This window comes from Dermacentor andersoni, chromosome 5 (assembly GCF_023375885.2).
Source record: "Dermacentor andersoni chromosome 5, qqDerAnde1_hic_scaffold, whole genome shotgun sequence".
Lineage (NCBI taxonomy): Eukaryota > Metazoa > Arthropoda > Arachnida > Ixodida > Ixodidae > Dermacentor > Dermacentor andersoni.
This window is the reverse complement of record NC_092818.1, coordinates 188,540,255-188,559,850: the sequence shown is the minus strand read 5'-3', so window position 1 is coordinate 188,559,850 and position 19,596 is coordinate 188,540,255. Positions and strand designations below refer to the sequence as shown.

The window sequence follows — 19,596 nt, the reverse complement described above, 5'->3', positions numbered from 1 at the left end:
AGTTATTTCACTGTTGTCTTGCAAGCGGTACAAATGTAAAAGTTGCACTATTTTTTCATCGTGCATTTAGGACGCGTGCACAGTCCACCTGACCCGCATCCAACACTCCGCACAACAAGCCCACTGCTACTGCAACACTTGGTATTTCACATTATTTCTTCCTCTGTTTATTACCAAGAAGCATGGTAAGTGCTCACTGATTATTCTGATTCGTTAAATGTCTAATCTATTTCTGTTCTCTTTAACGTTTCAAATGGCGTGGTACCATTTGTCGTAATAACACATCGCTGCTTTCGGTTTTCAGGCGAGATATTTCAGAGAACAAGACATTGATGGTAAGACCGCATTGATTGCGTTATTTATGTTATTGGTTATGTTTAGTTAGGAACCACCGCGTTGCATGGGAGCTTCTTTAAACGCAGTGGAATTACACCATATCTGTTGCAGAGTTCCGGGACTGCTTTTATCTGAATGCACATTCTGGACAAATTCGCACCCTCGACGAGCTTACCTTGATCATGCGGTCACTGGGGCTAAGTCCTACAATTACGGAGCTTAAGAAGTATTATAAAGATAAAGGTAAGTGGCGAACTTCCTGCTTGCCGGAAGTATGCCGTTGGCGCTCGCAAAATGCATCGATCGCGGTTATCGAAGTAGATTCTTCGTTCTTCAAAATTATTGCTTCATACTCGAATTTAATTGGCAGCGTGCAGACGACAGTTACGGGACTACATAAAATTTTCTGTTTGCATAAGAAATGATTTCGCAGCTGTTAGGGTAAATATATTGTATTGAGGTCAAACGACTATTCGGCTGGCCAATTACGCGGAGCAAGACTAAGGTACTCACAAACTCATAGAGCAGCAAGCAACACCGATACAACAGATGTGCTTCGTTTAAATTGGCACACACGTAGCTATGACCCATATTTGAACGACTAGATCGAGACAAACAGCATTTCCTTCATGCATTCACACTGTGCGGGCAAAGCCACGTTGTGTCCTGTTAAGTATCAAATGCATATACCCTAGGGCGTGTACAGATTTAGAGTACAGAGGAATGCAACCTGGTGTGTTCCTCATTGTTGTGTACCTTCTTGTATTCATTGTTGTTTCCATTGCCTTGGTTCCCACTTGTATATATTTTGCGACATGCAAAACAAATCTTTCAGTCTCAAGTCAGCAGTATCTCTGTACTTAAGGCATATATTGAAAAACTTCCCAGGTAGTCAAAGTTATTTTGTAGCCTCGCCCTCCAGATACATACGTTAAACTCTGACAATCAATCATTCAATGGCTATTCTTCACACTCATGCAGGAGGCAAGATCTCATTTGCAGACTTCTTGGAGATCATGCATGCACATAGTGAAAAGGAAAGCATACCGGATGAGATCGTCAAAGCCTTTCGAGCCAGCGACAGATCTGGATCTGGTCAGATCTCGGGGAGAGAGCTACGGCGCATTCTCCTCAACTGGGGAGAGAAGTTGACACCGCGTGAAGGTGAGACGCCCTTTGTCAGTCGCTTTGCATTTACTCTTCATAACCTGTAATGAAAGCCCTTGAAAATCCGTCCATATGGGAGAAGCTTAAGTGTGAGAGGCTTGTGAGACTCTTTATCTTCTTACAGGAGGGCAAAGTTGCTTTGCATTAGATGTGCAACTGGCTTTCTTTAAGGTTAATGGTGTCATGATGAGGAATTGGCCTCCCTGGTGCAGTATTCGGCCACCACCTTCCTGATGAAGAATCTGTGGGTCTGCACAGGACGCCAATGGAAACTGACCCAGTCAACCTTTAACAGCCGAACTCTGTCGGGTGAGGCTAGCTTAGCAGGACTCTTTGAAGAACTATCAGACATTGTTTGGGATATCAATGGCCTTAGTGAGGTTAGAAGAACTAGTGAAGCTTATACAGTGCTGACTAAGGGCCATGCCCTCTGCTATAGAGGTCTCCCAGATAAGCAACAATACGGGGTAGGATTCCTAATCCATAAGGACATAGGGGGCAACATTGATGAATTCTACAGCATTAATGAGAGGGTAGCAGTCAAACTTAATAAGAAGTATAGATTAAAGGTGGTACAAGCCCATGCTCCAACATCTAGTCACGAAGATGATGAAGTAGATCAGTTTTATAAAGATGTTGAATTAGCAATGAGAAAAGTGCAAACTCAGTATACTCTAGTAATAGGCAACTTCAATGCAAAAGTGGGGAAAAAGCAGGCTGAGGAACAAGCAATTGGAAACTATGGCGTCGACTCTAGGAACGCTAGAGGAGAGGTGCTGGTAGCATTCGCAGAAAGGAATAAGCTTCGAATAATGAACACATTTTTCAGGAAACGTAGCAACAGAAAGTAGACCCGGAAAAGCCCTAATGGTGAAACAAGGAATGAAATTGACTTCATACTTTCTGCCGATCCCAGCATAGTGCAAGATGTAGAAGTGATAGGTAGGGTAAAATGCAGTGACCATAGGTTAGTGAGGGCTAGGATTCACCTCAATTTGAAGAGAGAAAGAGCAAAATAGTCAAGGAAAATTTACAGTCAACCTAGAGGCAGTAAGGGTAAAAGCAGACAAATTCAGGCTGATACTTGCAAACAAATATGCAGCCTTATAACAGAGAGATGATAATGACATAGAGGTAATGAATGAAACCGTAACTAGGCTGGCTTCAGAGGCAGCAATTGAAGCCTAGGAGGCAAGGCAACCAGTAGGCAAGAGAGAGAAAGATAAAGGAAAGACAGGGAAGTTAACCAGAGATAATCTCTGGTTGGCTACCCTGTACTGGGGGAGAGGCAAAGGGATGCGATAGGTGAGTGAGAGGAAAGGATTGAAAAAAAAAAACAATGAAAAAAATAATGAAGAAAAAGCTATCCCAAGTAACAAAGGACCTAACAAATAAAGGACAAAGAATGAAAGTGTGCAACTCAAGAGGTAAGATAGAATTCGCAGAACTGTCAAAACTGATCAACAAGGCGAAAATAAGTGATATTCGAAACTATAATTTGCAAAAGACTGAAGAACCCGTAAAAAAACAGGCGCAGTCTGAAATCGGTGAGAAGGAAACTTGGCATAGGACAAACCAGGATGTATGCACTGGAAGACTAGCAGGGTCATATCATTAGCAATCTCGAAGGTATAGTAAAAGCAGCGGAAAGAATTCTAGACTGACCTGTACAGTACCCAGAGGAGTCTCGATACCTCTATTAGAAACAGTAATGAACAGGATACAGAAACTCCCTCTATAACTAGCGAAAAGGGCCTTGCAAGACATGAAACAGGGAAAAGCGACAGGAGAAGATGGAACAACAGTCGATTTAATCAAAGATGGAGGAGACGTAATGCTTGGGAAACTGGCAGCTCTTTATACGAGGTGTCTATTTACTGCAAGGGTCCCAGAAAACTGGAAGAATGCAAGCATTATACTAATCCACAAAAAAGGAAGACGTTAAAGAATTGAAAAATTATAGGCCCATTAGCTTACTCCCAGTATTATATAAAATATTCACCGAAATAATCTCCAATAGAATAAGGGCAACACTGGACTTTAGTCAACCAATGGAACATGCTGGCTTTAGGAAAGGATACTCTACAATGGATCACATCCATGTCATTAATCAGGTAATCGAGAAATCTGCAGAGTACAATAAGCCTCTCTATATGGCTTTCATAGATTACGAAAAGACATTTGATTCAGTAGAGATGATTCAGTACAGTCATAGAGGCATTACGCAATCAAGGAATACAGACCGCTTATGTAAATACCTTGGAAAATATCTAGGGAGATTCTCCAGCTACCTTAATTCTACACAAGAAAAGTAGGAAGATACCTATAAACAAAGGGGTCAGACAGGAAGACACAATCTCTCCTATGCTATTCACTACGTGTTTGGAAGAAGTATTCAAGCTGTTAAAACTGGGAAGGCTTAAGAGTAAAGATCGACGGTGAATATCCCAGCAACCTTCGGTTTGCCGATGACATTGTTCTATTCAGCAATGCTTCAGATGAGTTACAACAAATGATTGAGGACCTTAACAGAGAGAGTGCAAGAGTGGGGTTGAAGATTAATATGCAGAAGACAAAGATAATGATGAATAGCCAGGCAAGCGAACAAGAGTTCAGGATCGCCAGTCAGCCTCTAGATGCTCTGAAGGAGTATGCTTACCTAGGTCAACTAATCACGGGGGAACCCTGATCATGAGAAGGAAATTCTTAGAAGAATAAAAATGGGTTGGATCGCATATGGCAGACATTGTCAGCTCCTGACTGGAAGCTTACCATAATCATTGAAAAGGAAGGTGTACCATCAGTGCATTTTACCAGTGCTGACATATGGGGCAGAGACTTGGAAATTGACAAAGAAGCTTGAGACCAAGTTAAGGACTGCACAATGAGTGATGGAACGAAGAATGCTTGGCATAATGTTAAGAGACAGAAAGAGAACAGTTTGGATCAGAGAGCAAACGGGTATAGCCGATATTCTAGTGGGCATTAAGAGAAAAAAATGGAGCTGGGCAGGTCATGTGATGCGTAGGTTTGATAACCACTGGACCATTATAGTTACAGAATGGGTACTAAGAGAAGGGAAACACAGTCGAGGATGGCAGAAGACTAGGTGGAGCGATGAAATTAGGAAATTCGTGGGCGCTAGTTGGAATCTGTTGGTGCAGGACCGGGTTAATTGGAGATCACAGGAAGAACCTTCGTCCTACAGTGGACATAAAATAGGCTGCTGCTTCTGATGATGATGATGAATACTTTGCAGGGTATTTTTGTTGGAAAATTCCTTTCTCACACATGTGCAGCAACATTTGGCTAATGGTCCACTATATACTTCTTTATTGGCACAGAAGATGGCACAAAGATCACATGAGTCAATCACTGTGATAAAACAGTGTAATTGTCATGGTCACCATGAGGACAACACAGAAAGTCAATGATCATAAAATGCGTTAATGCGAATAGTGTTTTTTTTAAAGAAGCAAGAAGCAAACTTTAAACGGAACAATCACGGCACACAGATTTACGTCCCTAAACTGCGGAAAGAAAAACATACTAATAAAGCACAGATCAAATATCAAAACCCTAAGCACTAACACCCAAAAAATAGTGCAATGACCTGGTACCACCTAGAGATGGTAAGTGATTGTCTATGTCACTGTACTAATGTCACCGAGTGTTATTGCTGGTTCCAACGCCCACACTGTTGTAGTTACCTCTCTCTGCTTACATTGCCAGTTACGACGTCCATGCAAAGGTGACAAATATGAAGAGGAGTGTTGGTGTGATAGATACATAGTTGGATGTTGCAGAACATAGCTACATTAGCCTGGGCTACCACCACACCTGGAGTGTGGCTGACCCGATCTCAACCAGCCATGTTGGCTATGTCCCTGAACAGGCTTGCAGTGGTGGCTGCTGGGATACCACGGATCGCTTCAATCAAAGCACCACTGGTTGCATCCTTGAAGCTCACTGTTGGCACCATGGTCCAAGCACAAATCCTGCTGTCCCAGAGTGTCACTAGGCCTATACCTTCTGTTTTGCTTCCCTACTGTGTTATGCATTGTTTCTTCTATAATGCTGTCACTGCATCGCTTCTTTTATAATCCCTTGTTTTACACATCTTGCACCGATTGTCGTACTCAACTCTGCGTAGCTTTTCTTCATTCCCTACTTCATGTCACATGCAGTAGATTTTTTTCTTTGACTGTTTCGCTTTGATGCCTTTCTTCAACCATTTTCTCCTTGGCTCATGACAGCGATGAAATATCTTTATGTGCATCATTACACTGCACAAGTTCCTCATTACCTTTCACATACTCACAGCTGTGCGCCGATCTTCATCATAGCTCTCTGGTAAATTTATTATCACTTGCCAGTTTTGTATTTAACTGAATTCCATTTTTTTTTTAATTGGCTTGCCTTTTTTTTTTTTTTCGAGTAAAACCAAGAGCATTCTACCCCAACTATAAGATATTGCAGAACCCTGTCACATTTCACATTTTTTGGGGCTTTAACCACATGGTTAAAAGGGAAAATGCTTGCAGGTTTAGAATTTGTGCCAACTAGCCCAGCAACACAAATGCTTTTCTTACTACCAAAGCTTCTTTCGTTTCGAGTTGCATTTTTGTGGTGTGCTGTTGTAATTGCACTTAGTTACCAGTGCTGCCGATGTTTGTACATTTCTAATTGAGAGCTTCGCAGATCAAGAATATTTGTCCTAAAAGTGCAGAAGCAAGTACTGCAGGTATGAACGCTTAATGATAAACTTTTATTTAATCACAAAAATGAGGTGATTAAACATCTGTAGTTAGTATGCAAAAACCACAGTAGTAATGGACACCTCCATTGATACAAAGTATGAACTGCCAATATTATGTACTTTCGACAGCAGATGTATATATACAAGTTTTTTTTCACATCTATCAGTTTGTATGGTGTTCTTGTGTGCGCGTGAGTGTCGTCTGTGCTGCTACAAGCAGTTGTTATGCGACACTGCACTGTCCAATTTGTGGTTTCTTCTGACTTGGCTTTTTCGTCTTGCTGTTTTTCAGTGGAAGCGATATTTCGAGAGGCCCGTATTTCACCAAATGGCCCTGTCCAGTACAATGACTTGGTACGGGTCGTTTGCGCACCAGTGCCCGACTACTACTGATCCGACGCACATGTTGAGCCATCGACCACTTGTCACAGTACACATCAACACATACAATTATTTGCATTCATTATTTTTGTATGGTATGGTGGCAGCAATAAATATTTTACTACGGTGATTATACAGTTGTGTGGTGATCCTGGTGATGAGAATGCAGCAGCTGATCACCTTGCATTTTGATGGTCATGCATGTACATATGTAAGCTCTGGCAAGCTTATTGCGCCATGTGCTCTGCAGGCGTTGAAAATCGCCACTTATATGGAAATGCACACTTCAGTCCTGGTCCACATACATCATATTTAATGCAGCTCATAAAATGATAAACGATGAGTTGAAAATTACATCTGATGGGGAGTCAATTGTAGAGTCAATACACAAAAATTTTTGGTATAATATTTGAAGAGCACGTATCTTTGAATGCTCATATCAACAGTTTAGCAGTAGAGCTTGCAAAGTCTGCAGGGTGTTTATACAAAGCGGCCGCTTTCATCCATGTATGGCTAATGAAATCTGTGTATTATGCACTGTTTTACTCCAAATTATGCTATGGAAACTTAGTATGGGGAACAACAACACATGGTAATTACGATAAATTATTGGCATTACAGAAATGAGTACTTCGCTGCTGTGAATGCTATAAAGGGAACCCACGGAATCTCGGAACACCACCTTTATATTTAAGACAGATGTTAAGAGCTCACCAAATATTTTATTAGAAGCTACTACAATTTGTGCATCATGAAAAATTATATATAAATAGCAGCATTGATAAATCATCTTACTACTTTAGAGAGCAAAAATGACACATGCCAATAACACGGACTAACTATGGGAAGCAATCCATGATATATAAAATAATGTCACTTCTTAATTAACTAGAAAGAGATTTGAACTTTGAAGTTAGTCGAAACCTCTTTAAGAAACAGCTAAAGGAATTATTTTAACTAATGCATCAACTTTTACTTTATCCAACTAAAAAAAAAAAAACCTTCCTTGTATTTTATCTATTTTTCTTCGTATTGTCTGCAACACACTGTTAAATTGATTATAACACTGTGTATACGAAGCTCTCATAGTTGTATTGTTAGGTAGCGTACAAATTTCTGAGAGTGAATTGTGAATATACCACTTTTTTGTTCTATAAAAGAGAACTGCCACATGCTGCAAACTTTTTACTGTGTATGTATTATATTTATGTATAACCGGTACAGAGGCCTCTGTCAGGTATTGCCATACCTTTAACTTCTGTACCTTTCTTGGAAAAAATTCAAGAAAAATAAACCATCTGAATTTGAATGTAGCCAAGCACTAAGGCAGGGGAACTGATGGGTTCCCCGTCATCTTGTTCTTTGAACCCAGCACTTCCCACATAAGAGGCAGATGCTCTACCACTAGACCATCATTGCGGTCATGTATATCCTGTGTTTTGTATTTTCGAGCAGAGCATTCTAACCACTGCACCAAAGCTACTTTACGCAAGTGGAACAGATTTCTGCTTTAGGCGTTGACAAATGCACATGGCTATGTCAGCCTCACTTAGTGCAGAGCACTGCAGCGCCCAGCCGTGCACAGCCAGGCAATGTGCATTAAGCAAGACTTGGCAACTTGATCTGTAGGAGCAGTGCATACCCACTATGGAGAAATTGCAAGAAACAGGATGGTACTCATTTAAAGCAATCTCACGTAGGGCTTACTAACCAGCTGCCGCTCGCATAGCCTGCATGCAAATGGATTGCACTGTAGAGAGCAAGCATCTGTTGCTACAAGCAAGCTTCATGAATCTTGGTGTGGGGTAGCTTCTTGGTGATGTCCAGGATTTCTTCCAGTGGTGCTGGTGTTATCATGTTTATGTTCATCTGAAGAACACATCGTTTCTCCATAGCTATCTAAGAGTCAAGTGCAGATAATTGCACCTTAACAGCAATTGAGTTCAAGGAGTACTAAGACATCATCTGGATGTAGAAACGCACGTCACACATGAAAGAATGACACTAGGCAAATATCAGTCTGGAAATGCAGCATATTTTTATGCTGAAGTTGACCTCACAATGCTGGATCTGGTGTCATCATAGACATTATCTTAACGTCGCGACGCAGAACGAAATTTGTTGGCATCATATAGCAATAAAGTTAAGTACGATGTCATTTGTCAAAGAAATTATGCAGATCCAACGCATATGTTGGAATCTATGTGAAGCAATGCTTTTGTAAAGCGGTCAATTACGTGATATGTACAACTAAATGTGATGCATACATGATCTTTACTTTCACTTTATGAACGCATAACCTCATGTGCTCATGCACTGCACTGTTCACAAGCTATGCAGAAATGCAACCACCAGTTTAGGTGGATGCACACTGCAAGATGTCGGGGACATTTGAGCCTTGCCAGGAGAATAACAATATTGAAACGTGTATGCAGAGAGAGGAGAGACACGTACATAATATACCGCTACTGCCACAGTACAAATATACAAGTTCATTTAAGAGGATGCTTTAGCTCGGGCCCAACTCCAACGCGGCCTATTCAAATACATGTAAAACACAAAAACGCTTTTCTGAAACAACCCCTGGACCAATTTTAATGACATTTGTTGCATTTGAAAGAGAAATTTGAATTCTAGTGACTGTTGGAAGTTGAATTTCGATTTAGGGCCTGAATTTTGTTACAAGAATTTTCAAAAATTCGAAAGTTCGAAAATAGATGCACGGAGTTTATAAATTAATAGCTCTGCATCAAAAACGGATACCGCAATTCTCAAAACAGAATCCACTAGATCATTCAAAGCAGACAAATTCGATATGCCAATTTATATCTTATGTGAATTTGTTATGTTGTGTACAAGGGTTCTGCAAAAGCTGCATTTCCATATTAAATTTTTTTAGATTCATGTGTAACATCAATTTTGTCCGCTTTGGAAGTACTGTCAGATTCAATTCACATAATTGTGATATCGTATTTCCTTGCCGAGTTGGAGAGTTGTAAACTTGATAGCTTTGTTTTCTGAAAATTTTCAATTTTTTCCAACATTTAATAAAGAATTGACGACCTAAATCAAAAATTCGAAACCAACAGTCACTAGATCTTAAGTTGCTCTTTTAAAAGAAACAAACCTCATCAAATTTGGTGCAGTGGTTGCCAAGAAAAACGAATTCTTCTTTTAAATGGGCATGGTTGGTTAGATAGGAGCACCCAAACTAAAGCTTCCTCTTAAGGCTCCTCCTATGCCTCATGTCATAGGAGCACATACCCATTATGGGGATTGGCCAGGAATGGCACATCCACAGTGACCTGAGAATGGCGGTAAGCCAAATATAAGAAACTCCAAAGAAACCATTGATATCACGTGCTATTTCATTAGGTGGTCTGTGTGCATTAGAGACAACTATAAGGCAACATTATATGCAAGCATTTTAGGGCACAGCTCTTTTGTGCCCGTTCCTGAGTTGAGCGTTAGCTTGCCTCACTGCCCCTCATAACAGAGTGAACGAGCACTGCGAAGGATGAAAGCGCAAATGCGGAACACAGGGGGAGATGAAAGACGGCAATAGCAAACGAAGTGCGAGGAGAAAAGCTGAGGAGGACAGTGTGGCAAAAGGGTGAGGAGGAAAGCTGAGTTCCACACGAGACTACAAGATTTCACAATAATATTAGAGCGCTGCTCTTCGGTACCCGTTCCTGGGTTGAGCGTCTGCGTGCGTCGGCATACACATGCTCGTGCCACTGCTCACGCATTCGTCTTCTACAGCTGGCTTGAAGCCGTCCCTCGGTGTAACCACATGAACACGCTTGTGCCACTACTCGCGCATTTGCTGTCTCATCTTCCACAGCTGGTTCCGATTGCCACTCAGCACACCAGCATTCCCATACTGCCCCTCAGGCTTGTGGCGCTACTCATGTATTCTCATGACTGCTCACGACTCATGTGCTCATGACTACTCATGTATTCGTCGTTACCTTCCACAGCCGGCTCCGATGCCAGTCATTATGCCAGTGTTTCCATACTGCTCCTCCCTTTGTGAAGGTACTGACGGCACAAGCCCATTGCCAGTCGGTGCGGTGATTTTGGTGCTGAATTCTTTACCTCAATATATAGCGAAATGAAAACACTAACACAACTTCTCTGAAATTTCGCATTAGGGAGTACTGTAATCGTCAGACATTTATTTTTCTCGCTGCACTATTACGTGGCAGCTGAAGCGATCATGGGTGGTATTCTCGGATTACCACTTTCAGAGGTACTGTTGCTTTCACACCATATAGTACCCGGCGTATTGGATGGTTTGGGCAGTTTTGCTGAACCAGCAAATCAGCTCAACCAATTTTGCTCAACTAGCCAATCAGCGCACCTAGATATCTCCAAATGTGATCGTCCGAGAATACATCCCCAGGTGTGGAGCAAGCCAGTGTGTCAGGATGCATCTTCCTTCTGGGTATCTAAAGCGGTTCATAAAGGCAAGTACTGCTGTGTAAATATTTGGGGTGCCAACGTTTGCCAGAACTTTCTGTAGGGCTTTAGAGAAGTTGGACCTTTAACATAAAGACACATCAGTGCTTCTTTTAAGAGAATAACTCTAAATCAGTCATCAAAGTCAGGCAATCTTATCACCGTGGGGCACACAATTGTAGAATTGATGCAAATTGGTACTTTATCCACATCCACTTATACACTCTGAATACTTATACATTTCACATAGTTTAATAACCACAAGTCCCATTTTGGTATTGTGCTCTGGGACCTTTTTCTGTAAACTACTCTACAAAATAAATTTTAGAAAGACAAACTACTACTACTACCTAGGAATCCTTATGTCTAACTGCAGCTCCAAGATATTTGCTTCTGAAATCTCACTCAGCACACTGGTGTTCCATGTGGTCTTGCCCTGAAGTGCTCAAGGAAGACTTTTTGGCAAGCTTAAGTGGAACACCACAGCTTCATTAAAACAAGCCAAGGATGACAAAAATTGAATTACTTGCCAAGTGTGTGTAGAAATCTGTATTGCAGCCTACACATAAGCTATACTGGCAAGTACTTACTGCATAGAAGTTTTAGTTAAATCAGCATTGGTGTTGGGCTGTGTTGGACTGCTGCATATGACCAAGTAAAGATGCAAAGAGAGGTTCGTGAAAATATTTTATTTGCTTGCACAGCAGACCATGCAGGCCAAACTACTCCAGTATAAAGTACATCACAGGCACATTGTGTTCCAAAACACTGGAAATATGACTTTGTGCTCGGAAAGAAACTGGGTAAAAAAATGGAATGTCTCTTATTGATTGTTGGCATTGTTGCATGCACGTACACAATATTCAGTGAACACAACCGATGTACAAGTGCACCACAAGCCTATTATATCACGACAACACAATTCACTTATAGAATAAATACTTTTTTGTTTCTTCAGCCCTTTCAGGAATGCATCTGCTACCTTGGGTCTTCAAAGTTGCATCACTCAATGCAAACACCACATCACAGAAGACAACATGGGCAAGGCAGGTTACACACTATGTTCTCATTCAGGCAGGCCAAATGTGTGGGGTGGATGGTGACAGCAGCGTTGCAGCAAGACATAAAAGAAATTAGTTTTTAACCTAAGTTGTCTGCATGGTTTCAGGTCTATAATTTGAAACATGGAAATGGGCGGCAAAGTGTGTCTTGTACTTGGAAGTGGATGCTCTCCAGCCACTGAGTGCTGCCATAAAGTTTGGTTCTAGAGGTCCAAGCCTATTTTCCAAGAAATAGATTTGCTGCGAACAAACTGTATACATTAAGAAGCACGCTCTAAGAATGCGAGCCATTAAAGTTCTCGTCATGATGTGGCTTTCACTTTGTGCAGTAACTACAAAGCTATAAATTAAAGTTTGGTTGCCAATTGCTTTTTCTGGCAGTACTTCCTGTATTTTACCAGATAACATGCAGGGCCCCAATTCTCAGCTGGTAATATATTGAATATAAAATATTTAGCACTAGTATGAAGGTGTAAAAAAGAAACGGTATTGCAGCTTTCACCATTCACTGATCAACATTGATAGCCACGCTCTAACATAACAGCCATAAACAGCCCTGCATCAATGTTCAGTCATGGACAAAGCTTTACATTCGTGGTTTACCTTATGTGGATCAGCAGCGCCAAATAATTACATTCTTGCACAATTGTGATCCATCTGTGAGCACTGAAGCATTCTCTCTCTGTTAAATGCTCTGTTGGAGGACTCTATAAATCAAACATATGGCGTCTATTTTATATCTTATTCACAAGGTGCAAAACACAAAATATTACATGTAACGATCTAAAATCTGCATAAACATTACACTTAAAAAAACTTTTTTTGCTATGTACTTTTCAAGGCTAAATAATACGTTTGTATTGCACAACACATATTGCATACTGCCCAAAGTAAGATATGTAAAGCAAAACAAGTTCTTAGTTACATAAAGAATAGTGCTTTGTACACATTGAACAATCTCTACTCTTCTGCTTCAGCAGAACTACATATATACTTTCTTTTTTGATGCTCGCTATAACTTGTGGTGTTAAAGAGAACAGCGTTGTATCTACAACATCCAGTCATTAATTCATAAAATCTTTGCAGATAGAAAAAGGTGTCATGAACACTTGGCATACTTAGAACACTGAGCAACGTCCATGCCAGGATTCTACAACAAAAACTTTGAAATGGAATTAAATTGCCAAGTACTGCAAGAAAAAAAAGAGAACATTTTTGCTATGTAATCACAACAAAGCTTGCGAATTTCGTGTGTAATCATGCTCTCAGCCACAACGTGCCTGTCTCGAGTAAAGGCTACACATGACATGTGGCAAAGAGCTGGCATAATACTTTTTTTTTTACAGTCACTTGCTGGGAAAGTTTGTACATTTGCCTTGGTAGGACCAGCAAGAAGTTAAAGCACAAGAAGACATACACGGAAATCCAACAAGTGTTCCGCGCATGTCTTCTTGATTTGTATAGTTCCACTGGTTACTACACAGTTCCTTTACTAATCGTTGATTACTGTGCAAGTTAGTCACCTAGTCTATGCAGCCAGACACTTGTGGCAACCCTTGACAACATTAACAAAAGTAGTCAACATCACTTGGGAGCACAAGCTTGTTGCACTGATATGAAACCACCTCCTGTCCGTGTCCTACAAAAAAGCGACAGAAGACCCTGTGTAGATATACGAAAGTGGTACTCCTCAGGATAAAATACTTTCTGCACTATGGCACACTGCATACTTTAGATTACTTAACCCTGAACTGATGACCTCATTTGCAGTGGCCTTTAGAAATTCACAAAGTGCCATAATGATTTATTGAAAAAAAAAAAAAAGTGGACATCACAGCACATAGAAACTTGAGTGTTGCACGTCATTTTTGGTACAAAACACAAGAACGCTGGCATTCAAGTAGCTATGCACAAATGTGCTGCGCTTCGTCACACAAGCTCTGCTGAGCATAAAGAAAAGCACCACCTGTCATATTTTGCTACATCTTAGCACCACACTGCAAGGCAGGTCTAATGAGCAGTGCATGGCCTGCCAGCCAGCCTAGAGCAAAAGGAAGAGAGTAGGCAATACAGTGAAAAAAAGAAAACATTCACAGAGGTTTTTTTCGTGGTAGCAAGCACTTTGTTTGCAAACACGAATAATAACGCAGCCATGTCACAGAATGACCTTCTCACAGTATATATGGTCAATCTACAGAGAGTAAAAAGGAGCTGGCTGTTATGTATAAGCTATTGCAAGTGTTGCTGTTTGATGGACTTGGGCATTTCACATTACTCCCAAAGGTCTACTGTATATGCAGCAAAGACTCATCATCAAAACTTGAAAAGGATGTGGCTGTGATTGTAGATATTGCATGCAAGTAAAATGAGAGTGATCACACATTGATTGCCGCAGAACTTCAGGAAAGCTTTTGCAAAGATGTGATCCGGCATGGAAGGTGGTTACCAAGTTAGACTGCAAAAATAGGCTAGAACAAAAAGCTACAAAAAAGTATAAAAAAGGAAGTGAGGCGTGCACACAGGACACAAGAGTAGAGAAGTGGACAACACGTGTTGTCCACTTCTCTACTCTTGTGTCCTGTGTGCACGCCTCACTTCTTTTCTGCATAATGAATCCTTACAAACTAGCTCAGCTTTCTGTTGTTCTAAGTATAAAAAAAGAGTGTGCGCTTGAACTGTGTGCAGCAGGTGCTTGCTTCACAAAGCTCAACAAAGCCAGTTAGCGCATATCAGCGGCAAATGCTATCTGGGAGCCAAGTTCACAATTGGGTATTGTACGTGCCGAGTTTTCCTGATGGTTATTACACTGTATTATTACCAAGACCACTACAAAGGGGTGCATCAACTGTCCAGCATTAGTTTACTATTGCTGAATGTTATTTTCCCATGGTAAATTATTTTGTGCAGTACAGACATGCTGCATTTCAGCCTAAACGTCTACCATAAGCTCAATCGTGAAAGTGTGCAATGGCCACTACTTTGTGATCAAGCACGTACCACCTGCCAACATTTGCAGTTCAATGCTGCAACAATCGGCATTTGTGCTCACAACTTGAATATGCATTAAAGCTTACATCTGTGCTGCTATGCTGCTTGTACTTCTACCCATGCTTTAGCCAACCAATATTGCACAGTGTGTTGCCAAATCAACTACCAACTGCCCTTGTCTTGCAAATGAGTTCCATTTCTCTTTACCAGCATCAATTGTGGGATCGCCTCTAGACATCTAGACGACATTGCAATGTCAATCGAAGCATGATGCTATTATTTTGACACCTTGAGCAGCACAGTGCGTCGGAACACCAGTGTTTCAGCATGGAATGAAAACAAAAATGAAAAACGAAAAGAACAATATTTTTGACCAAAATGAAAGCGTAACCAAAACATTATTTGTTATTTTTTATCGGTTCCAAGTTCAAGTGGAAAGTTGACAATACGAAACAACCGATGTCAGGCAACAACAGCATGAGCTGTATCACAGGCAAGGCCAGTGTGAGCGACAGCCGGTCGAGCACTCCAGTAATCTAAGCCTGCCACTCGGTGCACTAGCAGATCGCATTGTAGCAAAACCAAGGGCTTGCGCGCTGAAGAGCTTGTTTCATTTTCCACAGATACAACACTTGGTTACCGAAATTTTATCGTTCGTTTTATCAGAACAGTGGTCTCGCATTTCGGCGAGTACACTTGATCATGCTCAATGGCTTGAATCAAGACACTGAGCGCGAGTTCATAATTCAACTATTGAGAAAAATAAATACTGCGCTTTTATTGTTACTTTGCTTTGAAAATTTTTGCATTTTGCATATAAACCAAAACTGTTATTAATGGTTACAGATCATTTTTTTATTTATTTTTTTCATTACAGAGCAGAACCTGAATGGAACTTTTTTTTAGTGGAACGAAACTAAAACCAGAGCTAAAAGCATTTCATTCCAACAGCCTGGCTGACACAAAACAGTTTAGAGTCACAGACTAAGAAATCAAAGGAACCTGACACACGTTACATTTCCCAATTTGTTACAAAAACAAAGCAGCACTCTGACCAAGGAAGTAGTATCTAAATACCCAGACAGGCAAGGTGAATGAATTCAATTACTATCAGGACTGCACACATTAGGTTGTTTGTGTAGAACTTGCTTCCCTGCTTTTGCCAGCACAGTACCCCACACACACATCATGGAGAAGCTAAGGAGCACATCACTCATTGTTTTCATCTTGGATAATGAGCACACTTTGGCAACCCTGATGATATGAAGGCTGTGACAGTTTGGTCTGCACATAATGCAGAAAGGTGATAGTCTTAGCTAAAAAAAAGCTTAAAAGGTAGACATAAGTATCAAACTGTATTTCTTACTTCTATGGAACAAGCTGTAGAGGAACATGTCATTGCTCCATGGAAAAACTAGAAGTGACTCATTTTAAATGCACATTCAACTAGTCATTGTAATTACGAAGATGCGGTACAGCTGACTCATGTCGGTTCAAACTCTTTCTGACTACTTCTTGCTTGAATTGTTCAATAGCGAACATGTAATTCGAGATCTTAACACGGTTGCGATACACACCTATGAAGCCTTGCCATCCAGCATTCATCACATATGCTACAATTTACGAATGTACTGAATTTTCAACATGTGACACTTATGTACTTGATTCAAATTTGCCTGCATTTTCATTACCCTGTGCAATAAAGACATATGCCTTTGCAACAAATTCTGATGATGGCTTGCTTTGGGAGGCCAGAAGTTCAAATACAGTACAACCTTCTTGACACAATCCCATTTTGTATGATTTCCAGCACGGCTATTCATGACTGAGAACACAAAAAATGACCAAATACAGTTACATTTCCTTTTTTTACCAGTTAAGATGTTCCCGGAAAACACGACCTTTTGGCCCTAATGTTCAGAACACCGCCAAACCGCCATCATATGATACATTTTTCGGCCTCTAGATGCCACGTAAACCAGAAAAGGCACGAGGCAAACACAGTCAAGAACAGTAGCTAACCACCCCAACGCTTCCCCACCCATGTCACATGAAAACACCAGAGCACAACCAAGTTTCCGATTCCTGTACCAGAAAATCTTGTCAAGAGTCATCGCATGCTGCATTCACAGCTATCGCCGCCAACCCGAATGCAATAAACATCTCCACCTATCTGTGTCACAGCATGTATGGCGTAGGGCCATTGTAAGTGTACTGCATGCTTTTAATAGGCAACAACCCAAGTGCACCACCCTCTGTTCCCTGCTGCAGGCAGCATAAAGTGAGCGTCATGTGAGCTCTGGTGGGATCGTATTCCAGTGCCGCCTAGGAGCTCGATTTCGTTTTGGTTTCCATTCACAATCCCTCCACTAGGTCCCTCCACCAGCTCGATGCACATCCACGTTTGCCTTGTGCCACAACCATTCGCGCCACCAAGTGGGTACATCAGAACTTCCGCCAAAAACCAAAACACTCCATTCGAAAAAGTTGCTCACGCAAGCCGAATTCAAGGAGCGCAAACATAAGCTTGCCGAAGCCGCAAAAAATAACAAGGTGCTTTTCAGGCTGCTCAGGCCCCACCAGCTCGGTGGAGCTTCAATTCATGCCACACTTCTCATTATGTAGATGTCAACTACGCTTGAGTGCCAAATTTTTTAGTGTCTTTGGATCATACATTCTACTGGCTAGCAAGTTTCCTCCTGCGTTTCTCTTTTCTTTCTTTTCAAAACATATAAATGAGGTTCTACTGTAACAGGAAAGCTAGTTTGAATTAAGTGCTTTCATATTATTCAATGTGATTTCCGATTAGTTTGAGGGTTTGAATAGTGAGTCAGCTGCAACTTGAGATACATGACAGATAAATGCAAATTATTTTGTGGAAGAACAAACAAATAGCTGTCATGTTCAACGCACAACTTTCATGTCTTTCTGACATCGACATGTACACAGGCATTATTGCAAGCAAGAAATGAGCAAACAAGCAAGGAAGTTGTAAAATGAGAAGCCCAAAGTTGTAGCATCTATATTTGAATGTTCCGTATGGTTCAAACTATTAAAGGTTCACAATGATCAACAGGGAAATACTGACTATCGAAAGCTGCACTTGGAAAGAATGCAAGAAGTGAACAGCACATTATAGAGCTGCGCATGTCAGCAGAGGAAAGGATTGTGGCTAGCATACTAACACTTTGCTTGACCACAAGTGAGCCAAAGTATATATTACGAATGCAGTTATGACTAAATCAGAGCCACCAACGGCACTATTATGAGCAAGCAGACTTGTGGCTGCTCAGGCAATGTGACCAGGTGAGAACATCTGGCAGCACACCAGCTGTTGACTTGTACACATATTCGTGAGCGTGAAACCACTTACAGGAGTGGTGAAATTCTCAGCGACTCGCACTCGGGTAAACCATCACTTTCACAACATTTCTCATGACTCAGCGCATGATACGTCAGTGTCTGCGAGCAAGAGTGCTCTTTCTGGCACCACATTAAATTTGCAACATTGCCAGAAACACTGCTGCTTGTAGAAGCTGATGCGTCCAGTACCTGGCCATGCGAAATCTAACAAAGGTGACTGTGGATCCCTGAAAGTGATCGACTGGGTGTACTGCTTAAGGTTGCTTGTGAAATCATTGAGACCACAAAAGTAATGAAGCGAAAAAGAAAGAAAACAAAAAAGAAAAATTGAATTCCCTCACGACCTAGGTGCATAATTAGGAACTGAGAAGTGTGCATCCACACAATGGCAGAGTGTGCCCCTCACTTTCTGGATGCATACTAAGACTGAGAAGAAATTCAGTTTTTTTTAAATTTCCATGCTTTGAGAACTGCTACAACCAACTTCAGTTCATTGAATGACTCCTCCACTCAATGTGTGCTGAATTAAGTCTAAAAAACGGTCGGCAGGATGTCACGGTCCTTTGCAGGTTTCGCAAGCCAGCATCTCAGTCGCGCTGAACACCTCCACTTGGATCGTGGAACTGTGGATGCCAAAGCTCTTTCGCACAAGCTTCTGAGCTGCTTGAAGAACAGCTGACTGGTCAGTGTCGGGATCTGTAAATGTCACAGTCACCTATGAAGTCACAGAAATGTGCAGTGGCAATGCAGGCTGATTCGTGTTTGTATGGAGACAATACAAGGTAGCTTCACAAAAGGTAACAAAGGGTGGCACAAGTCCTATTTCTTTTTTTTTCTTTCTTGTTGAGTGCTATGCAGTGCTGAATACAGAATTTTCCATTTTATCTGCCACTAGAAAGTATAAGATGCCAGTGATCTAGCAGCCAAAATAATTTGCATATTGAATGGGAAAAGCACTGCAAGTGTTGCCATGTAATGGCACAACGTCCCTTCCAAGAATCTGTGCATGTGTGCAAAGTGTGTGAAAGAGGTGGAAGAGGGGGGGTGGGCGAAACAACTATATCCCTAAATTACCATTAT

The 19,596-nt window shown here is 41.2% G+C and overlaps 2 protein-coding genes across 4 annotated transcripts in view; one reads left to right on the top strand and one right to left on the bottom strand.

The window, feature by feature from the left end:
- Window positions 1–81: 81 nt before the first annotated feature.
- On the top strand, window positions 82–6,773 carry LOC126531747 (calmodulin-like protein 4). Its single transcript, XM_050179454.3, has 5 exons — window positions 82–185; window positions 305–335; window positions 448–579; window positions 1,318–1,500; window positions 6,555–6,773. Exons 1-5 carry the CDS (start codon window positions 183–185, stop codon window positions 6,653–6,655), a joined length of 450 nt encoding a protein of 149 aa, XP_050035411.1. The 5' UTR covers window positions 82–182; the 3' UTR covers window positions 6,656–6,773.
- Window positions 6,774–11,775: 5,002 nt separating this feature from the next.
- Window positions 11,776–19,596, bottom strand: part of LOC126531742 (proton-coupled zinc antiporter SLC30A2-like) — an 83,383-nt gene continuing 75,562 nt past the window's right edge. For all 3 annotated transcript variants that reach the window (XM_050179449.3, XM_050179448.3, XM_050179447.3), the window contains one exon: window positions 11,776–19,212. In XM_050179449.3, coding sequence (XP_050035406.2) covers window positions 19,070–19,212 — 143 coding nt within the window. In that variant the 3' untranslated portion in view covers window positions 11,776–19,069. The remainder of the gene's footprint in view (window positions 19,213–19,596) is intronic.